The sequence below is a fragment of the Callithrix jacchus genome, chromosome 15 (assembly GCF_049354715.1).
Source record: "Callithrix jacchus isolate 240 chromosome 15, calJac240_pri, whole genome shotgun sequence".
Classification (NCBI taxonomy): domain Eukaryota; kingdom Metazoa; phylum Chordata; class Mammalia; order Primates; family Cebidae; genus Callithrix; species Callithrix jacchus.
The window spans coordinates 73,794,005-73,813,263 of record NC_133516.1 but is presented as its reverse complement, the minus strand read 5'-3'; the positions used below and the strand labels follow the sequence as shown (position 1 = coordinate 73,813,263).

At 48.7% G+C, this 19,259-nt stretch overlaps 1 protein-coding gene across 7 annotated transcripts in view; it reads left to right on the top strand.

Moving 5' to 3' along the window:
* EEFSEC (eukaryotic elongation factor, selenocysteine-tRNA specific) overlaps positions 1–19,259 on the top strand; it is a 260,592-nt gene that overhangs the window by 184,322 nt on the left and 57,011 nt on the right. For all 7 annotated transcript variants that reach the window (XM_035274746.3, XM_035274745.3, XM_002758694.7 and 4 more), the window contains one exon: positions 7,302–7,958. In XM_035274746.3, the coding sequence (XP_035130637.2) occupies positions 7,302–7,958 (657 nt within the window). The remainder of the gene's footprint in view (positions 1–7,301; positions 7,959–19,259) is intronic.

Sequence of the window (19,259 nt, the reverse complement as noted above, 5' to 3'; positions counted from 1 at the left end):
CTGGAGGTTTTCAGTAGGTTCAGAAAGTGCATGGTAAAGGGAGACCAGATCATGCTGGGCATACTATCATGCAAAATCCTCAGAATACCAGAAAACTAAGTTGCAGATAGTAGAAAGGCCAGAAGGAATATTGAGCTCATCGGGCCTGGGAGCAGTCAGAAGGGGGTGTTCATTTGTTCTCTCGTCCACTTGATCAGAAAACTAGGCATATTGTGTTATCCAAAAACAGGAAACATGGGAGGCTGGGAGGGAGGGATGCAGATGAGAGTTAGCTCTGAAAACTCCCTGGGCTGGTCCAGCAGGGAGGGTGCTGCTGCTGACCTTCCCCCAGGCAGCTGCTGGCCTGAGCTTCACCTGCCTCTGCCACACCTGAGTCTTGAGGCAGGCCTGACTCTCCTGGGCTTTGCTTCCTCACCTGAGAAAGGGGGCTCATCTCACTTGCCCATTGGCATTGATGTGAGAGTCATGGTGGTGGTGTGGAGTCTGCTGTCTGGAGTCTTCCCTCTCTGCTTCTGCCCCAGGAGCCATCTTTTTGGGCTCAGGCTGTGTGGGCTTTACATGGTCGATCACCCAGGAGCCACAGCTGCCTGCTGCCAGCACCCGGACTGGCTGATCCCTGAGCCTGGCCGGGTAGGGTGTGGTTCTGCTCAGCTGTCAGAGCTGAGGCCGTGGAACATCAGGCCTACCTTGCAGTCCCAGCATTTATTGTCCCAAGTCTCAGCCTATTTGCTTTGTGACCTTGAAGACATCAAAAACCTGTTTCTTCATCCATAAAATTGAATGTCAAAATATTGACCTGCCTGTGGGGTTTTTATGAAGAATAACTGACCCAGAGGATGGCAAAGCTTCTTTGTTAATCAGAAAGGACCAAACTGCTTAGCAAGCATGAACTTGAGTTTTAAAAAGTGTTTGCTTGCTTGATGTGTTCCTCCCTCCCTCCTTCCTCAGAAGTGCTTGCTGCTGGAGGGACAGGAAGGATGGGAGAGAAAGTCCCTGTATCCACCCATGCCCTCTGGGGAGCTGGGCTCAGGGTACAGGCCTCCTGGGGGCCACCCTGGTGGTATAGGGCAGCAGCACTTCTCCCCATTCCACCCCTAGCCTTTTCTGCTGCCCTTCTCACTGCGTATTCCGCCTGGGACACCAGAGGCCCCTGGGTAGCAGGCCGCAGTCCTATCTTCCCATCTGGAAGATTCTCTACCCTTGGGGTTGTGTGGAGCCTTTGAGGGCCTGGCCAGCCCCCACACCCACCCTGTTCCTGCAGCTATGGATGTGGAACCCAGGCCCAGGAGGAGCTCCCCTAGAGAGGGACTGTGTGGCTTGGCTCCTTCGGTTACTCTTGCCACTTGCATTAAGGCCTTCCACATTCCAGGCATGGCGCTGGGCACTGTAGTTAGAAATGGAGAAAAACAAAGCAAACCCTGGTCCTCATGGAGGTTCCATTCCAGTGTGAGAATATCAGCCAGTGAACAAAGGGATGCCAAGTGGTGGGAAGCTCTGTGATGAAAAACCAAGTAGGCAAGGTGCTAGAGAGTGGTGGGATAGGCCAGTGCCTATCTCTCACTGGGTGGCTGAGGAGGGGCTTTGATACAGTGGCATCTGAGCAGGGATGGGAAGGAAGTGAGGAAGAGAGATAGCTGGCGTCTGAGGTGCAGGTGCAGAGGCCAACGCGGGAGCATGCCTGGCACATTCAGGGAATGGGAAGCAAGGCCCATGTGACTAAAGGGATGTTAACAGTGGGTGGGAGACTCACAGCAAATAAAGTCAGAGACATCATGGGGGCCGGGTTGTGGGGCCTTGTGAATCCTAGAAAGGACTTCAGCTTTTACAGAGTGAGATGGGAGGGCAGTGGAGAGCCTGGAGGCAAACCCCAGGGTCACATCACCTGTGTTTAAGCTGCCCTTGGAAGAATAGGCTGCAGGGAAGAGGGCATTGATCCAAGCCAGGTGGGGCTGGGACCAGGGTGGGCAGTGCAGGGACAGGAAGGGTCAGGCACTGGACCTGCTTGGAAGGTAGAGCGGACCCCATCTCCTGATGGCTGGTTACGGCTACGAGAGGACAAGGAGAGTCTGGGTGGTTGGAAGCCCTGGCTTTTCCCTTGACATCTGAGTGTTGCCGTGGAGAAGAAGGTTGAAGGAGACTTTAGATTCTGGGCCTAGTAAGCTGGGATGCCTATTAGCCATCCAAGGAGGCAGTTGGGTGTAAATCTATATGCTCCCAGCTCTGGTCCCCAACTCCCCTGGAACTCAGACGTCTGTGTTTCTACTGCAGCCCCAGAGACAGCTCCTCCCTCCTCCCACCTAGCATGAGGCAGATCCTCAAACTAGAAACCTAAGTGTTGTTCTTTACACACCAGTCTCTCCTCATCCCACATCTAGTCTGTCACCACCAAAATATGTCTTGAACTCTGAGTATCTTCCTTGCTAATTTCCATGTTTCCTTTCTTATTTCTCCACCTCTCCTGAATCTATTCCCCACACTGTGTAGCCAGTTTGCATCTTTTAAAACTGCAAACTGGCAGGTGTCATTCCTCTGCCATCCCCACCACTGGTGGCTTCCTGGTGCTTTGTCCCATGGCGACAGTGGCTGGCCCATGTCTCCAACCTGCTGTCTCCCTGGACCACTCCACTGCAGCCCTGCCACCCGCAGTTCCACTAGGGGCCTGGTTCTTCCCTTGTCCAGGGCCTTAGGCCTGCTATGCTCTTCTCTCTGCCTGGAATCCCTGTAGGTGATTCATTACCAATCTGGTCTTGGCTATAATGCCACCTCCTCAGGGAAGTCCTCCCTGACTACCTATGATGAATTAGATCTCCTAGTTGTTCACTTTCATAGAGACTTGTCTTTTTTTCTCATAGAACCTCCCCCAGTTTGATAATTCCTCATGTATTCAGTGGTGATCTAATTAATATCTTTCTTCTCTAGCAGCCACCAGACTATAGAACCCAGCTGTCTAAAACTGTCTGATTTGCTCACTCTGCTGGCATTCCAGGGCCTGGGAGAAGGTTGCTACTTACATGTTGAGAGAATGTGTGTGTGCCACCTCAGCTGTGCCCTGTGGACATTATTAGCGAGTATTTGAGAAGTAGATGGAGAGAGGCCCTCAAAGTTGGCTAGAAGATAAATGACTGAAAGGAAAGCCTGTTTTTCTCATTCTTAGGTTGGTAAAATTATCTACTTTTCTTTATCTTTGGTGTTCTAAATGGGTCTTCTGTTCTGAAGTGCCCCTCAGTGAGCGTGGGCTCGCTGACCACCCTGTGTGGCGATGCTGTCTGCATGCGCCTATGAGAACCCACGGGAGTGCCATGCCGCCCTGTCCCCATCTTTATCTGCTTCACAATTTCCTGTCTAGGCCCTTAAAATCTTGATTTGCACAGTTATTTATCTTTGTGCTCTTCATGGTGCCCTGGTAAGGCATTCTTTATGATTTCATCCTGAGAGCACAAGCCCTGTTGAAAAGAGAACATGCTTTAAATAAAGCCTGCTTGGCGTTGGGCTTGATGGGGAGGAGGAGTGGGAGGGGGCGTCAGGGCAGCGCAAGGCCCCTGGCCACCCTCTATCGCAGGAAGGCTCATAAACACAAGGATCTCGCTCAAGCCCCAGCAGGTCTGGAATCTCAGCTTGGTGCTTTGCCAGGTATGATTTTGCCACAAGGGGCACTTCTCTTCCAGAATCTGATGCAGTCATTCTCTTCAGAGGGGTTGGGCATTTATCTAGACCTGTCAGAAGCAGGTTTTTCAGCAGCCCCTGTGCTGGGCACCGAGGACGCAGCAGTAGGGAGACCACAGTTCTTGGGATTTAGAAGGGAAGAGATGCACATTTGATAGGCCAAAATTAAGAAATTCGGCAATGCCAAATGTTGGAGCAGATGTGTATCGATAGGGTATCTTGGGCTTTGTTGGTGGAAGTTGACTTATCTACCTAGCAAAGTTGAATACCTACTCACCCTGTAACCCAGAAGTTCAACTCCAAGAACTGTGTCCACAACTCCAGAAGCCCTTGCACCTGTGCCCATTCAGGATCTTTGTGACAGAAGAAATTCACTGCAGTATTTCCAGCAAAAAACTGGAAACGCCCCCCAGTGCACATCAATAGGAACCCAGGTTGCTATGTCCTACCTACACAAAGTACGGCAGATGGCATCAGCAGCAAATGAGCTGCAGGTGCACACACCATGTGTACAGATTTTTAGTATCATAACTGGCACAATGCCTCAGTCATACAGTTCAAAAACTCACACAACAAAGCAAATTACTGATTAGGCATGTGTGCTACATATGTAGTTAACCTCTACACAATCATACGCACGTGTGTATAAAAAGAAAGGGAATGCTGTGTTCCAAATTCAAGGCAGTGGCTCCCTCCCACTGGGGAGGGCGGGGGAGCTGGATGGGGAGGACCACACAGGTAGGCATGAGTTGTCAATAGTGTAGTTCAGAGGTGGAGGGGGCAATGGATTCGTGGGTGTTTCGTATATAATTTAAATCTGTCGGTACACAGAGGCAGGGGCTGACCTGTAAAGCAGTGGTGACCAAACAGTGAGTCCTGTTCCAGTGACTAGCTGTGTCTGGAGTCAGGGAAGCCCTTCCAGGAGGTGCATAGGAGCAGAGGTTAGGGATGAATGGGAATTTGCCAGTGGAAGAAATTCCAGGGAGAAGCCACAGGGGCAAAGCACAGAGACATTCAGAAGCACAGTGTGTGCAAGGAATTGTTCAAGAGTCCCTTGGCTGCGGTTTCAGGGTTAGGGAGAATGTGGGGCTGAAAAGGCTGTGGAATTGGGCTGCGTGGTGGAGGCTTCCTGGTGGCGGAGAGGGTGCTCAGCCCTGTGAGTAAGGCTTTTCAGCGGAGTGCCTTGTGGGGCGCTGGAGGGGGTGCCAGGAGACCCCCACCCATCACAGGGAGTCCCCATAGAATTTCGACTGACCAGAGGATCTTCTTGCTCATGGCAGGACCATGACAAGCTTTGAAAGCCATGAGGTAGATGATAGGAGCCCACATAAGAGCTGGTGACAAATAATTGCATCATCAGAGAAACGTTTTAGAAAGCTGCACAGGCTGCTGCAGGCGCCTGGGAGGGAAGAGCTGTGACCTGGGCCCCACCTCACTGGGCAGACGATGCTTAGTGTAAGGTGATATTCTCCAGTGACTCTGAGTAATGTTCCCAAAAATCTCATTCTCCCATTGCCTTTTCAGACCATTTCAGAGATGTTTTCTGTTTCTTTGTGATTGATCTTGGCTGTGGCTTCTGACACTGTGCGTCTCACTTTCTCTGTCCCCTGACCTCTGGTTAGGTAGTTAATGATCTTTAAACAAACACTAGAGTATTATGGCTCTCCAGGAAAGGTCCTGGGCTCGTGGGCCATTAGCAACACACTCTCCCTCTATCCAGGGAGAAAATGAGTGTTTGCACACCCTGACTCGGTAGACAGGGACTCTTGCCACCTAAGTGTCAAAATTCTCTTTAACTATTTTTGATGGCAAGTTTTCAGAAATACATTACACATTTCTCTGCTTCATTAAACAAAAATCTATGAACACAGTTTTTTCTCAGAGACAGTGGATCATAGGTAGGAATATCCATTCATTACTGGAGACTTTCTATGTCTGTTCTTGATTTACAAACTGTGAATGCCAAAATCTGCCCAGTATAGTAGTCAGTGTGATATTTTAGAAACAGAGATAAGATCAAGTTACTCCTTTGCCTAAACTCCTCCAGTGACTTCCGGGCCTTGCACTCTACTGTGGGGCCCGAGCCTTGACCTCTGTATTAGTCTGTTTTCACGCTGCTGATAAAGATATACCCGAGACTGGGTAATTTATTTTTTCAAAAAAGAGGCTTAGTGGACTCACAGTTCCACGTGACTGAGGAGGCCTCACAATCATGGTGGAAGGCCGAAGGCATGTCTTACATGGCGCCAGGCAAGAGAGAGAATGAGAGCAAAGTTAAGGGGGTTTCCCCTTATGCAACCATCAGATCTAGTGACACTTATTCACTACCAGTATGAGGGTACCCCTTACCCCCATGATTCAGTTACCTCCCACAACACATGGCAATTAAGGAAGCTACAATTCAAGATGACATTTGGGTGGAGACACAGCCAAACCATATCAACCTCCTTCCCTGCTGTATCCCTCCCCACCCCTGCTGCAGCCCTCCTGCCTCTATGCATACTCAGACTCACCAAGCTGCTGCCCTCTTAGGGCTTGTACTTACCAGTTCCCCCATTTACAGTTGTCTTTCTTTGGGTCCTCATGCAGCTGGCTGCTTTATACTAAAGTCTTAGCTCCAATTTTTCTAGTATATGTGCTGCCGAAGCGAGCACTAAAGTCTTAGCTCAAACTCACTTCTGTGAGACCCTTACCCTACCCAGGCCACCTCTATCACATCACCCTGCATTGTTTTCTTTAGAGCATATGTTGTCTGTTATATATAAAATATATATATATAATTTAACATAATTATATTAAATAATGTATTTGCAGGCATGTAATTTATATATTAATTTATATTGATATGGATTGAATTAATATATAATATATATAATTTTCCTATGTTTGTAATTTTGTTGTTGCTGTTGTTTCTAGATATTAAGCTCTTTGGAAACAGAGGTCACTCTATTTCTTCCCCTAGAACAGTGCCTGGCACACAGTAGGCACTGTGGAAATATGAGTTGAATGAATGAAGAGAGTTTCTGCTCTAGGCCACCCACAGGCCAGCAGGCAGCAGATACACAATAGACAGTGACTACGTAGGCTGTGGGATTCAGAGGGGCAGGGTTACCACTAAGGAGTCAGGGACAAGTTCTGCCACTGGGGTTGGGGCAGGCTTTCCAGAGCAGTAGTGCTTGTCCCAGGCTTTAGAGGACAGATGGGCACAGCTTGGTAGGCTGAGCAGCTGAGGTGGCCATTCTGGGGGGAGGAGGCAGGCAAACCTGGACAGAGGGCTGCAAAGTGCCTGCATGGTTGATGGAAGGGACTAGAGCCTGGGTTGGAGCAGGGATGAAGGGAACTAAGATAGTCAAGGATTTGGCTGCTATGACCCTGCCTTCCTCCTGGAAAAGCAGTGAGTCTTGGAGAGTGGGGCCCCAGCCCTGCTTTGCTGGTGGCTCTCGGCCTTTTGCTTTCATTGTGGTGCCTGCTCTGGTCTAGGAGAGTCTGCCTGGGCCCCGGCACCCTTGGCTGGTCCTCACAGTCCCTGCAGGTGGTAATGAGCACAGGGACAGGATTATCTAGCTGCAGCTCCCCTCTCCTCCCCACAGCCCCAAGGCTTGTTGGTTTCATGTGCTTTCTCACTTGCTCCCCATCAGGTGGTGAAGAAGGTGAAGTCCATGCAGATGTTCCACATGCCCATCACTTCAGCCATGCAAGGAGACCGGCTGGGCATCTGTGTCACCCAGTTTGACCCCAAGCTGCTGGAGCGTGGGTTGGTGTGTGCCCCAGAGTCCCTGCACACTGTCCACGCAGCCCTTATCTCTGTGGAAAAGATACCATATTTTCGGGGGCCCCTGCAGACCAAGGCCAAGTTCCACATTACAGTGGGCCATGAGACGGTCATGGGCAAGTTGATGTTCTTCACCCCTGCTCCAGATAACTTTGACCAGGAACCTATACTGGACTCCTTTGACTTCACTCAAGAATACCTCTACCAGGAGCAGTACTTGTACAAGGATTTGGCATCAGCAGTGACAGACAATGATGAGGCCGACAAGAAGGCTGGCCAGGCCACAGAGGGCCTTTGCCCTCGGCAGCAGTGGGCCCTGGTGGAGTTTGAGAAGCCCGTCACCTGCCCTCGGCTATGCCTGGTGATTGGCTCCAGGCTAGATGCGGATATTCATTCCAACATGTGCCGGCTGGCCTTCCATGGCATCCTGCTACATGGGCTGGAGGACAGGAACTATGCCGACAGCTTCCTGCCCAGACTAAAGGTGTACAAGCTGAAGCACAAGCATGGCCTCGTGGAGCGGGTGAGCATGCCTGGCCCCACACCCCTTCCCTTCTTGCCTGGGTGGCCGGGATCCGTGGCCTGACATCTGTGATGAGAGCCAAAAGCCCTCAGAGACCTTCTGATGCCAACCTCTGTAGTTTCTGGACAAGGTACCTGATGCCCAGAGTGGTCGAGTGGGCATAGTTCTCTCAGCTGGTCAGTCACAGAGCCAGGGCCAGCATCTGGGCAGGAGGACTCCCATTGCACCCAATCCCACCCAGCTATCCCACCCCCACTTATTTACATGGTGGAGGTGGCCCCCATGGGTCTTAGCAGGTCTGGGCTCCCCCACAGCCAGCATCAGATGGCAGCGGTTAGCACTGACCTCCCTGGCCTGCTGCACTGACCAGGCCCCATTCTCTTGCCCTTGGTGGGCACCATACCTCCATCTGCCTGGGGGGCTGCCCATGTGCCCCTTGTCCAGAGGAAAACACTGCCCATCAGCTGTGTCAGGCCTGGTTTTTCATCACCTGTGGACTGAGGGGAAGGGGCTAGTGGTGGCAAGTGGTGCCAGAGAGCAAGAGGAAGGAAGGTACAGGAAGCTGACACAGTGGGAGGTCCAGCCCCTGGATACCTAGGGTGCCTGAAGTTCATCATTGCTGGATGCAGGCCTTAGGCATGTGGGTGAGCCAGTCTAATTGAGGTAGGATGAGGCCTTGGCTGTGCCTTGCTGGGTGACCCTGGATCTTGGGCTTTCAGGGTGGTGGTTGCTCTGTCCCAGGAGACCCTTACTGGGCCCTCGGCCTCCCTCAGCTGGTCCTGTGATACCTCATAACCTGGACCCAGTGCTGATTGGGATGGGCCTGCCACTAGGGAGGACAGAACACAGTGGTCTCCCCTGAAGTAGTGGAATCACCGTCTCGCACGGGGCATCCATCCCCAGCAGCTATCCACACAGCACCAAATGGCAATCCATGCCCATCAGGCCTTGAAGGTGGGATAGATGGACAACCTGACCTCACTGTCTTGTGGCTGGCTCCCTGGCTGTGGGCCCAAGCAGGTCAGCAGTAGCTGTCCTGGGACATGACTGGGTTTTGACTGACTCAGAGAGCACAGAGTTCTGGCAACCCCACTGTTAGGGGCTCAGGCTCCTAGCAGGAGGGGTCTGCCCTGAAGCTTTCAACAAGTACCTCAGTTCCTCACAGGAGCCTGATGGAGGTCCCCTGGGCTTAGTGCAGGTGCCAGCACAACATCTGGCCCATCCACAGTGTCACATGTGATGGGCTTCCATCCCCCACCCTCCCCTCTAGGTCTCTGTCCTCTTCAGATCCCTGAGTTTTCTCCTCTGGGATTCTGTCTCTGCACCCCCTTCCCCTCCCCTTCTCCTTGTCTCAGGTTCTTCCTGGGTGCTCTTGCTGGCCCTCTTTTTCTCCTGCCCCTGTACCTAGACCCGCCCTCAAGTGGTGGATTGAGGAGCAGCCCCATCCTCTCCCTTCCCCAGATCCAGAGCTTGGACCGTTAGCTCCGTGGGGCCACTGAGGCCTGTTCAGAGCTCCATCAGCCTTAGACCAGTCCCAAGATGCTGATTGAAGATGAAGGTGATAAAGTGTGTGTCACTCGTTTGTCTAGCCTGATTTATTAGCAGTGTTTGGAGTATAATTATTCTATAATAAAATATCTATGAGAGAGTAATGTCCCAATTGGTGTGGCTCCTGGGTCTAATTGCTCCCACTCAGGCCTGTCACCGGTAGTGCAGCAGTCACTTCCTTTGAGAACTGGGAGGAGGATCTATGAGAAGGAAGTAAACATATGGCCAAAATGACTCCTGCCTTCGAAGGGCTGAAGGAGGGGCCAGGAGACATGTTGACCTATGCCCTGCCACTAACCTGGGGCATCGCTGGGGCCACTAGCCTTTTCCTGCTCAGGCCGGGGAGGCTGGAAGTGGAAGCACAAGAACCATAGGCAGTCTACGGAAGCTGAGTCCAAATAGACAACCCTGAGCAGAGACAGGCTTCCTCTAACCAGGGACAGCCGCATGCGGTGACTGTAGATTTGTGCAGAGGTGAGATCCTATGACCCCAGGGCTTTGGTCAGGGCAGAGGGGCTTCCTGAGGCTCCACAAAAGAGAAAGGGCATGGGTGTCCAAGATAGGGGCATCTCCCCCAACTCACAGGCCCCTGAGGCTCTAGCTGAATGGACACCTTCCTTAATGCTAGGGGCTGGCTGTAGGCTGGGGCTTCTGTGCTACATGTTCTCCTCTGGGCCTCAGGGCAGGAATGAGCCTGCCTCTGTTGATTCAGCACGTACTATGTGCCTTTACTAGCTGCATACTTTATTTTGAAACCTTTTCATAACCCCAAAGAAGAGGTCATTATTTTTCCTATGTACATTTTCCCCCACTTAAATCAATCAAAGTATATGCAAATATTTAGGAAAAGTAATATATGCACGTGGTAAAAAATTTCAAACAAGACAACAATGATTCTGTGTAAAGAAGTTTTCTTTCTACTCTGAACCCAGGCCCCCTTCTCAAGGGCAGCCAGACTGGAAACCAGCTCGAGAAATGTGAAGTGACCTACCCAAGGCCACAGGGTAGTAAAGCTGAAATTTGAACTCGCCACTAGCTGTCCTCTGAGTCGTGATATTTCCACTGTGTCAGACAGATTTTTGCCCAGTATGTCAAACAAGTCTGCATTCTCTTGAAAAGCTGGAATCTCCTTGGTGGGAGACTTTCCTTCTTGGTAAGGTTGAACTTGGAGATCACACAGAGTAGGCTCAAGCCCTGGATGTACCACAAAACAGCTTGTACACTTTGGGCAGCCATTTAATCTCAATTGCTCATTCCTTTGAAGGACAGTCTTGACCTCACTGGGTTGTTTAGAAAGAGCCATCATAGCTTGTGGTTTCATATGTAAGAGCCAACTCCTATCAGGTGAAACAGGATGCTAGCATTCCTAGTGTAGTTATGAGTGATCAGCTGAGCTTGTCCCAGAGGGGCAGCCCTGTTTGCTTTGAGTAGGCCCCAGATCACTCAGAGATTTTCAGATCATCTTGCTTGACCAGGGGCTTGGCCATATGATAGACTTGTCCAGTGTGCAGGACTGGGCTTTACTCCAGCCTTACCACCTAGTGTGAAAAGTTGGGCAGGCCATGAGACTTCCATGTGAAGTGGGAATTTTCACAGTGCTGCACCAGGATTAGATGAAGGTGAGACAGGAGATTGCACGTAAGGTTCTGAGATCAGTGCTTGTCTCCTACTGTGTCCTTATTGTTTTATCATTTTTAATGTTTAAGCTCTTAGAGTCAAAATAGTAACCCCTGGAGCATGGGTCCACTCTTTTCCCTTGGACTCCATTATTTCTCTTTGAAGCACTGAAGCCATTCCCCCTGGACCCTATCAGGAGCCACCCAGGGTTGGTGGAAGAGAGAGGGGCTAAGAGTCAGGCGGGTTCATGGGTGTGGCTGTCCAGTGCAGGAGCCAGAGAAGTGCCCTGTGCTTGGCTGACTTCAGAAATTCCTGGGTACATCACAGCTTCCTGGATATGCTTCTATTCAGAGAAGTTACTGGAAGATTAGAGAATCTTGAAAAGGTAAAATCTGGTCTCTTGGGCAGAATCTCCACCACCATGGTTAGCCAGCACCTAGCCTTTGCTCTGTGATGCAGGACAAGGCAAGCACATCTACTCTGCAAGCACAGTTAGCTTTCTGAGAATCTGGGCTTGGGCCTCTGAGCTATCTCAGTTCATCACAAAGGGAGACCCTGGCTCTATACCTATGTGTTGAGTGAGCACTTTCCACCAGAGGGTTTAAGGCATATAGGTCTTCTGAGCCCATTTCCTATAAAGGCATCCTTCATTCATATATTCAGATGTTTACTGAGCTCCTACGTTTGTGCCAGGCACTGGGCATAAAACAAGATAGACGAAGTTCTTGTCTTCATAGGGGAGGTGGTAGTGAACAGTAAATTAGACACTTTCAGGTTATAATAAGGTCTAGAAAGAAAATGAAAGCATGATGTAAATATGTGATGCTGAGGACAGTTAACACAGAAGATGTTAATTTCCAAGCCTCGCCAGACTGTGTTTTTATTTCCTGTGTTCTGCGTCACTGGGTCACACTGGAAGGTGGTCAGGTACCCTACCAAATGTAGCTTAACTCATTAGTATGACATAGAGCAAACTATTACCCATGGGCCAAACCTAAGCAACTGCTCTTGCCCCAAATCTAATAATCTTAAACAAGCTTATTTTCTCTGGATTCTTCTTTCAGCTGTTTCGATCAAACACAATTTAATTAACTTACCATTGGTAAATGGCTTTCCTTGCTTGGCTAACAAATGAGCCACTCGGAAACCTACTTTGGTTGCAGCCTCATTCTCATTTTTTATTGTTTTGCGTGTCTGCCGTGATGAGATATGCTGTTTTAAGTTTTCTCTTTTTTGACTGTTGTTTTTCTGTGAGTTGGGAATATTGTGATGTCAGTGTATCTCCTATTCTATTAGCACAACTAATAACAAGCACAGTGCTTTGCCATGTAATTTGATAAAAATAATAATCCATACCCACTGAGCCTTAAAAGTGTGACATTCGAAGTCTACTTTTCTTGTTTTCATGTGAAGGGCAGGCACCAATAATAAAAATAAATTTTAAAAATCTGTCACTAGGCAAGGTACTGCAAGTTATAACTATATTACTTGCATCTGTAGTTTACTGAGCACCTCATCAGGTCTCAGACTCAACCACTCAACTCTGCCACTGTGACACAAAGGCAGCCATAGACAATATGTAAACAAATTCACATGACTATATTCCCATAAAACCTTTTTTTGTGAACAGTGAAATTTAAATTTTATAGTTTTCACATATAACAATATATTCTTCTTTTGAAATTCTCCAACCCATTAGAAAATATAAAAACCATTCTTAGCTCACAGGCCATACAAAAACATAAAGGGCAGATTTTGACCCTTTGGCTATAGTTTTCCAACCCCTGATATAAATGGTTAATAGGGCTCGTGAAATAGAATGAGCATCGTGCAAGGAAAGTTCTAATAATCATCTGCAGCTGAAAGTATTAAACTCTCGCAGCAGTCCTTAGGAATTGGGCTTTTTCTTGGGTACCCACTGCCTCTGGTGCTAACACTGGGATGCATATACTACTATATGTGATTTTTTTTTTCTTAGCAGAAAGTGATTTATTAGGCAGAGAGAGAGAGAGAAAGAGAGAAAGAGAGAGAGCTCCCATGCTGCCGTGGGAGGGGGTGATATGTTTTTTATTCTTGGATACATTTGATTTTTTCACAAAAGTCCACATATACTTCTATAAGAGTGTGACTTGTAATCAAGGGTTAATGAAGGGGGAAGAAGAAAAAAAAAAAAAGAAGAAGAGGGAGCTTAGATTGGTAGAGACATCCAGAGGTCTCACCTGAGCAGAAGAAGAAAGGAGGTGAAGGTGTTCTAAATGGCCAGTCTTTCTGTGGAGAGGATTGAGGAAAGACTACTAGAATGTATGGTGGTAAGGGAAATAGCTGGTATCCTATTTCAAAGTAAAAATATAGAAATATATGCAAGATTTTGAGTACAGAGAAAGGGAAAGAAACTGTAAATTTAATGAAAGTGGAATAGCACTTTCACATTCACAGAGGAAAAACTAGGATGAATTTGATTAAACCAACAAAAATAAGGAAAAAGGAACAATGTTAAATAATAATAAAAACGGAACAACATTAAGTATCAGTCATTACACTAAATGTGAATGGTCAAATTCTATTTAAATGCTGAGACTGATAGGTTGGATTAAAGTACAAAATCTGGTTATATGCTGTTTATAAGAAATACACTTCCCTCTCTAAAAACAAAAGAAAGAAATACACTTAAAGTGGCAAGCAAAGATAAGAATAAGAAGATGGGCAAAAAGTATGAATGGCAATTTTAAATTCAAACAAGGTGAAATTTAAGAGTAAAAATACTGACAAAGGTAAAAATGGATGTCATATAATGATGAAAGGCTCTGTTATAAACTTGTACACACCAAACATAAATACAAAATGGTAGAAATCTAAGGACAACTTGATTTAAAAAATGGAATTATAATCATAGGGTGGCACTTCAGAGTCCATATTTTAGAATCAGGCCTACTAGGTGTAAGGACAAAGAGGCAGAATATAATCAATAAGCTTGATTTTTAGATAAATGTAAACTCTCCTACACTCCTTAAATAGAGTATACATTTTTTTCTATGCCTGTGGAATATTTGCAAAAATTGAATATTCAGCAGTTGACATTAGACAAATACTTGTAGAACATCTACTATGCATTGTTTTAAAGGCTGGGGATATAACAGTGAATGAAAAAAGACAAAATCTCTGCCCACATGGAACTAAGATTGTAGTTGTACTTGTGACCACAGAGAAAAAACCCTACCTAATAAATTTTAAAAGTAAAATTATGAGCCACTAGAATTAGAAATAAAGCAGTTAGATATAGATATAGGCAGATATGGAGAGAGAGATATACAAAGTGTGTGTGTGTGTGTCTGTCTGTCTGTGTGTGTGTGTGTGTGTGTTTATTTTCATTCTTTCACATATACTAGGCTTGGGAATTAACAAGCAGTAAATTGCTCCTCATTTGGTTAAGGCTGTTTCTCACACTATCATAGAATGTTGAATCTTAATAATAACATTTTTCTCTTTTTCGGTGTTCTTTCGATCTTTGTTCAAAGGTGTCTTTAACATCCCTCTGTTACATGATAACCTGCTTTTTAACAAATAGAAAACAAGGCCAAGATTCCAGAGCCTTCTAGTAGCAATAGTATATAAATAGGATTTTTTTTTTTTGGCATTGTATGTACTTTTGCCATTAACTTCCTCTGTTTATGGCTAATAACTCTTCTCTTTAGAGTACTATATAAAGTCTCCTTTCTTTGTAAAGGCAGATGTAAAGAAAAATATTAGGTAAATAGTAAGTTGGGTATGCAAAGATCTGGCAAAAACGATGTGGGGTGGAGAATGTGTAAAAGCTGAAGCTGGAACCACTGGTCCCTGTCCCCAGGAAGTCACTTGCATCTCAGCCACATGCAGATTCAGACCAATTGCTCCTCCTTTACAAAGCCTCATAGAAAACTGGGTCTTTCTAGTGGAGGACAGAAACTCATGCCTACATCAGAGGAATATGCAGAGGGCTAGGAAAAGAAACAAGGAACTCTGCCAAGGTGGGAGGAAGTGGGCTGGTGAGGGAAAAGCACAAAGTGGTGACCTTTTAGCTGTATCTTGTAAGACTGGAAGGCTCACTGCTCAGGCACTGGGGGTCGTGGGGGGAAACAGGAAGGTAGAGGAGGGGCATTCTAGGTCCAGGGACTGCTTCTGTAAAGCATAGAGGCCAAACAATGCCTGGCCCTAGCCATCTGGGAGGGCAGGGGCAAGGAGCTTAAAGAGGCAGGCAGGGCCAACCATTGAAGCTAGGCCCTTCACTCTACAAGGGGAATTATGCAGGTTGGGGGCTGTGAGGGATGTTCTGGGTCACCTGTGCTAGAGAAATCCTTGGAGCAGGGCCAGCCCAGGCAGCCTGGAGAGGGAAGGCTCAGCCTCTCTCACCTACCCTTCTGCATCTGAGTCTTGTCCTGAGGCTCTGGGCACCTGCTCTGTCTGGAGCCGCAGAACTCAATGGATTGGCAGCCACTCATCCTGCTAAGCCAGGCTTTTCCGCTAGTAACTATCATGCCTTCTCAGGACTATGTGAACATGAAGGAGGTGGGGTAGGTGAGAGCTTGGTGCTTCGGACAGTGAGTGCTCTTCCACAGCCGACTTCCACAGCCGACACCTGCTGGCTTCCACCGCCGACTTCTCACTGTTACCATACCCCAGGATGCCCCTCTTTGCCTCCCCAGGGCACCACCTTCTCATGGGTCTTGCCGTAGCCCTCCCTGCCCCTGGCAGCATGCACAGCTCCACCCCAGTAATTTTCTGCAAAACAAAGGGGGTTCTGCCAGCTCTTACTCAGAAATCTCTTTTAGGTCCACAGCAGCTGCAGGATAAAAACAATACCCAACCTTAGCATGTTAGCTGGCTGGCAGTTAGGTTTCAGGGCATGGCAGGCAGGGGAGGCAGGTAGGTGGGGCAGAGCAGATGCCCACCTTGAGACCTGTGCTGGAGACAAAAGAGAACCAAGCACAGCAGGAGCACAGGTTCCAGAGGCTCCTGCCAGGCTCTTGGGCTTGCTGGACCACCTGCAGGTTCAAGACTTTGGGCAAGTTGCTTACCTGAAGTTTTCTATTGCCTCATGGTGTGGGAGAACAAGGGGGGTGCTATATGTAACATACTGGGTGCTCCACCTGGCATAGAATGGGCCCTGGGTAAACTGGGTATCATTGGTACTATTTAGTTGGCCTTTCCTCTGGATATGCAGATACCTGGATTCCAAGCTGGGGTGATAGCAGACTCTGTCCCCCTCCCACAGTGGTGGGATAAGACCAGGCATGCCAGCCATCCTGGGTCTGGCACCCACTGGCGCCGGTCAGGGAAGGCCTTAGGGCTGGGCCACAGGAACTGGCAGCATCAACCCAACCAAGTGTAAACACGCAGACGCCATCAGGAACACTCGCCAGCTTTGAAGTCTCAAGTGGCGCTGGCTCCTGGCTCCTGGCTCTGCCCCACTCCACTGCCAACAGCTTAAATGTGCCCAGGGCACCAGGGAACATGTTGGCCTGGGGTGCAGGCTGCCCGATGACCTGCATCTGGCACAGCTTGGTCCTCATCATTCTGAGCAGGGATGGTCAGGCAGGCTTGGTGGGCCCTAGCAGGTCAGCTCCAAGGCCCCTTGCCCTTGCAGGAAGCCATGCTGTGGTCTAGCTGGCCACTCAGCCTGTTCTGCTGGCCCTCGCTACCCTGGGTCCCTGCCAGAGGGTTGAAGGCCACATTGGCTCTCAAGCTACTTGAGAAAACAGAGGTTCCCCTGAAACAGAGGTTGAGAAGCTCTTTTTCCCAGGAGATGATCAAATGGCTGCCCTCGTATTCTGGTCCCAGCCCAAACCCTCAGTCTTTTTCCTCACTTCCAGTGTCAGAGTGTGATAGCTAAGCATCTTGCTTGGCTGCTGGAGTGCTTGCTCACCTCCCTTTGAAAATTGCTTTTTTGCCTATATAGAGACATGGGCTCAAGAGAGCTTGATGTGCTGGAAAGAGCCAGCTCTGAAAGCTGATGTACTGAGCCAGGCACAAATTCGGTGTGGCCTTGGGCAAGTCACTCTCCCCTAGAACCCGTTTATTCTTTAAGAGCTGGTCGGGAGTTGACAAGACCTGGGCTACTTCAGGGCCTCTGCTCTTCCCACCACACCAGACCATGGCCTGCACTGAGGAGGAGGTACTGTCCCTGGGGAAAGGTTTCTGATGACACTGCAACAGCACCATCATCCTAGGGGCCCTTCCAGAATTTGTCAATCCTGGTGGCTTTCAAGTGTCCTGGAAGAGTTAACAACTCATTTTCAAGGCACTCATCCATAATCAGGCAGCCTCTGAGTTCTTCCCCTTCCTCATTGGATCCAAGGACTGCTGGTTTCTGTCCTACAAGAGGACTTTGCTGATGGGGCGAATAAGAAGGAGAGAAGCGGAGCTCTGTGGCAGCTCCGGGCATGTGGTTGGTGTTGAGTACATGTTCTGTTTTTCTGGCTTCTCTTGGGCAGATTAGATAACTGGATCTTGTGGTTTCTGGCATCTCAGATCTCCTTCACCAAATGCTGTCTTATTCTTCACTTCAGCTTTTCCCACAATTTGGTGTCCACTAATTGAGATTCTTTCCTCTAGGTCATCATTCTCTGTCAAGTCTTAGGTGTTATCATCAACATCAACACCCCTGATCAACAACAGTCTTTTTCAAGGAAAAAACTGAGGTCCAGAGAAGTCCCTCACTTAAGATCACAGAGTTGTAAGAGGCAGAGTCAGAAGCCAGGCCGCCCAAGCCCTTCCTGTCCTGTACACATGGTCCTCCTCACCGCAGACCTGGAGTCAGCACATGGCTCCATTTCACGGCAGGTTTGCCTTCCTTCCTTCATATTGCTTCTCCAATTTGAATTAGAATGGTCGCTTCACAATTTGGGCAATTCCCAAGTCTAATCATGGAAGCCTAGCCCTGCAAGGGAGAGACACACACATGTAATGACATAATTATATGCACTGGCAGCCAAGTCCCTGCTCAAACGCTAGGGACAATGGGGACTCACCTGGCATGTAAGCGAACACCTGGACTTCCATGTGCACGTGACTGCTCCTTAGGGGCTCAGTCCCTCCAGTGACTGAAGGCTAATAAATAGAGCAAATTATTCATGCAAACAGTGAGAATCCCATTTAGCTCCATTGTTGTAACTGTTCTGGCCTGGATGCAGCGTTGGTCCCTACAAGCAAGGTCTGCTGAGCAGATCCCACATGCATTGCCTTTGGTTTAACGTCACAATGATTGATTTCAAAATGAAAACCCTCCAGCTGTTCTCTGAAGGTCTTTCCTTTTTGGATGTGCTTATGTCTGATCTCTGAGGTCTCTCTCCTTTAGCTGGAAGAGTCTATAATTTGGTGAAGAACCCAATATCACACACACATGTACACACCTTCTAGTGATGAACAGAACAGACGAAAGCCATGTTCCCCATCCTCACCTCCTGGCACCCAGGACAGATCATGACCCCTGGTCTTCCTGAAGTTCTCCAAAGATGTAGGCCTCACAACATCCCACAGGAAGGGCTGTCTCCCTCTTTCTAGCCAGACTTCCTTTGGATTAAATGAGGTTTCATGCAGCAGACAATCACTGAGTCCTTGCTCCCAGCGCACACAGCAGTAATTTCTGGAGGGGTAGGTTTTGGAGATGCAAAGATGTGCTCAGGCCAGCTCCTGCCTTCCAGGACTGGCTTCCTCCCCTCCCCATATCCAGCTGGAGAGTCTGGTGTAGGCAAGGCACTGCTGTGCTGAGAGTCAGGCACACAGGCTTCACCATAGCCCGTTCCCAGTACAGCCATCTGTCCAGTTCCAAGGCCAGCAGGCTCTTGGAGGGGGGCTTCCATTAGTCAGCATTGTCTTCTCAGATATGTAGGTGGCAGCCATTGAGTCTAGGGGGTGCACAGGCCCTGCCTCTGTTATCCCTGCAGTCCTGTGTGGTGTGTCTGAGGGAGTCCTGAGGGAGGGAGAGTGCTCTGCCCAGGGAGGGGGCAGGCAGAGGCCAGACCAACACAGCTCTGTTTACAAGTGCTCCCCTGCACCCATTTAAACCTCTGGCAACTCTGTTTCCCCATATTAGGATGGAGATGCCTGCACCCACAGAGGTTAGGCCTCTGGCCAGAGTCCCTAGGCACCCAGACTTGGGAT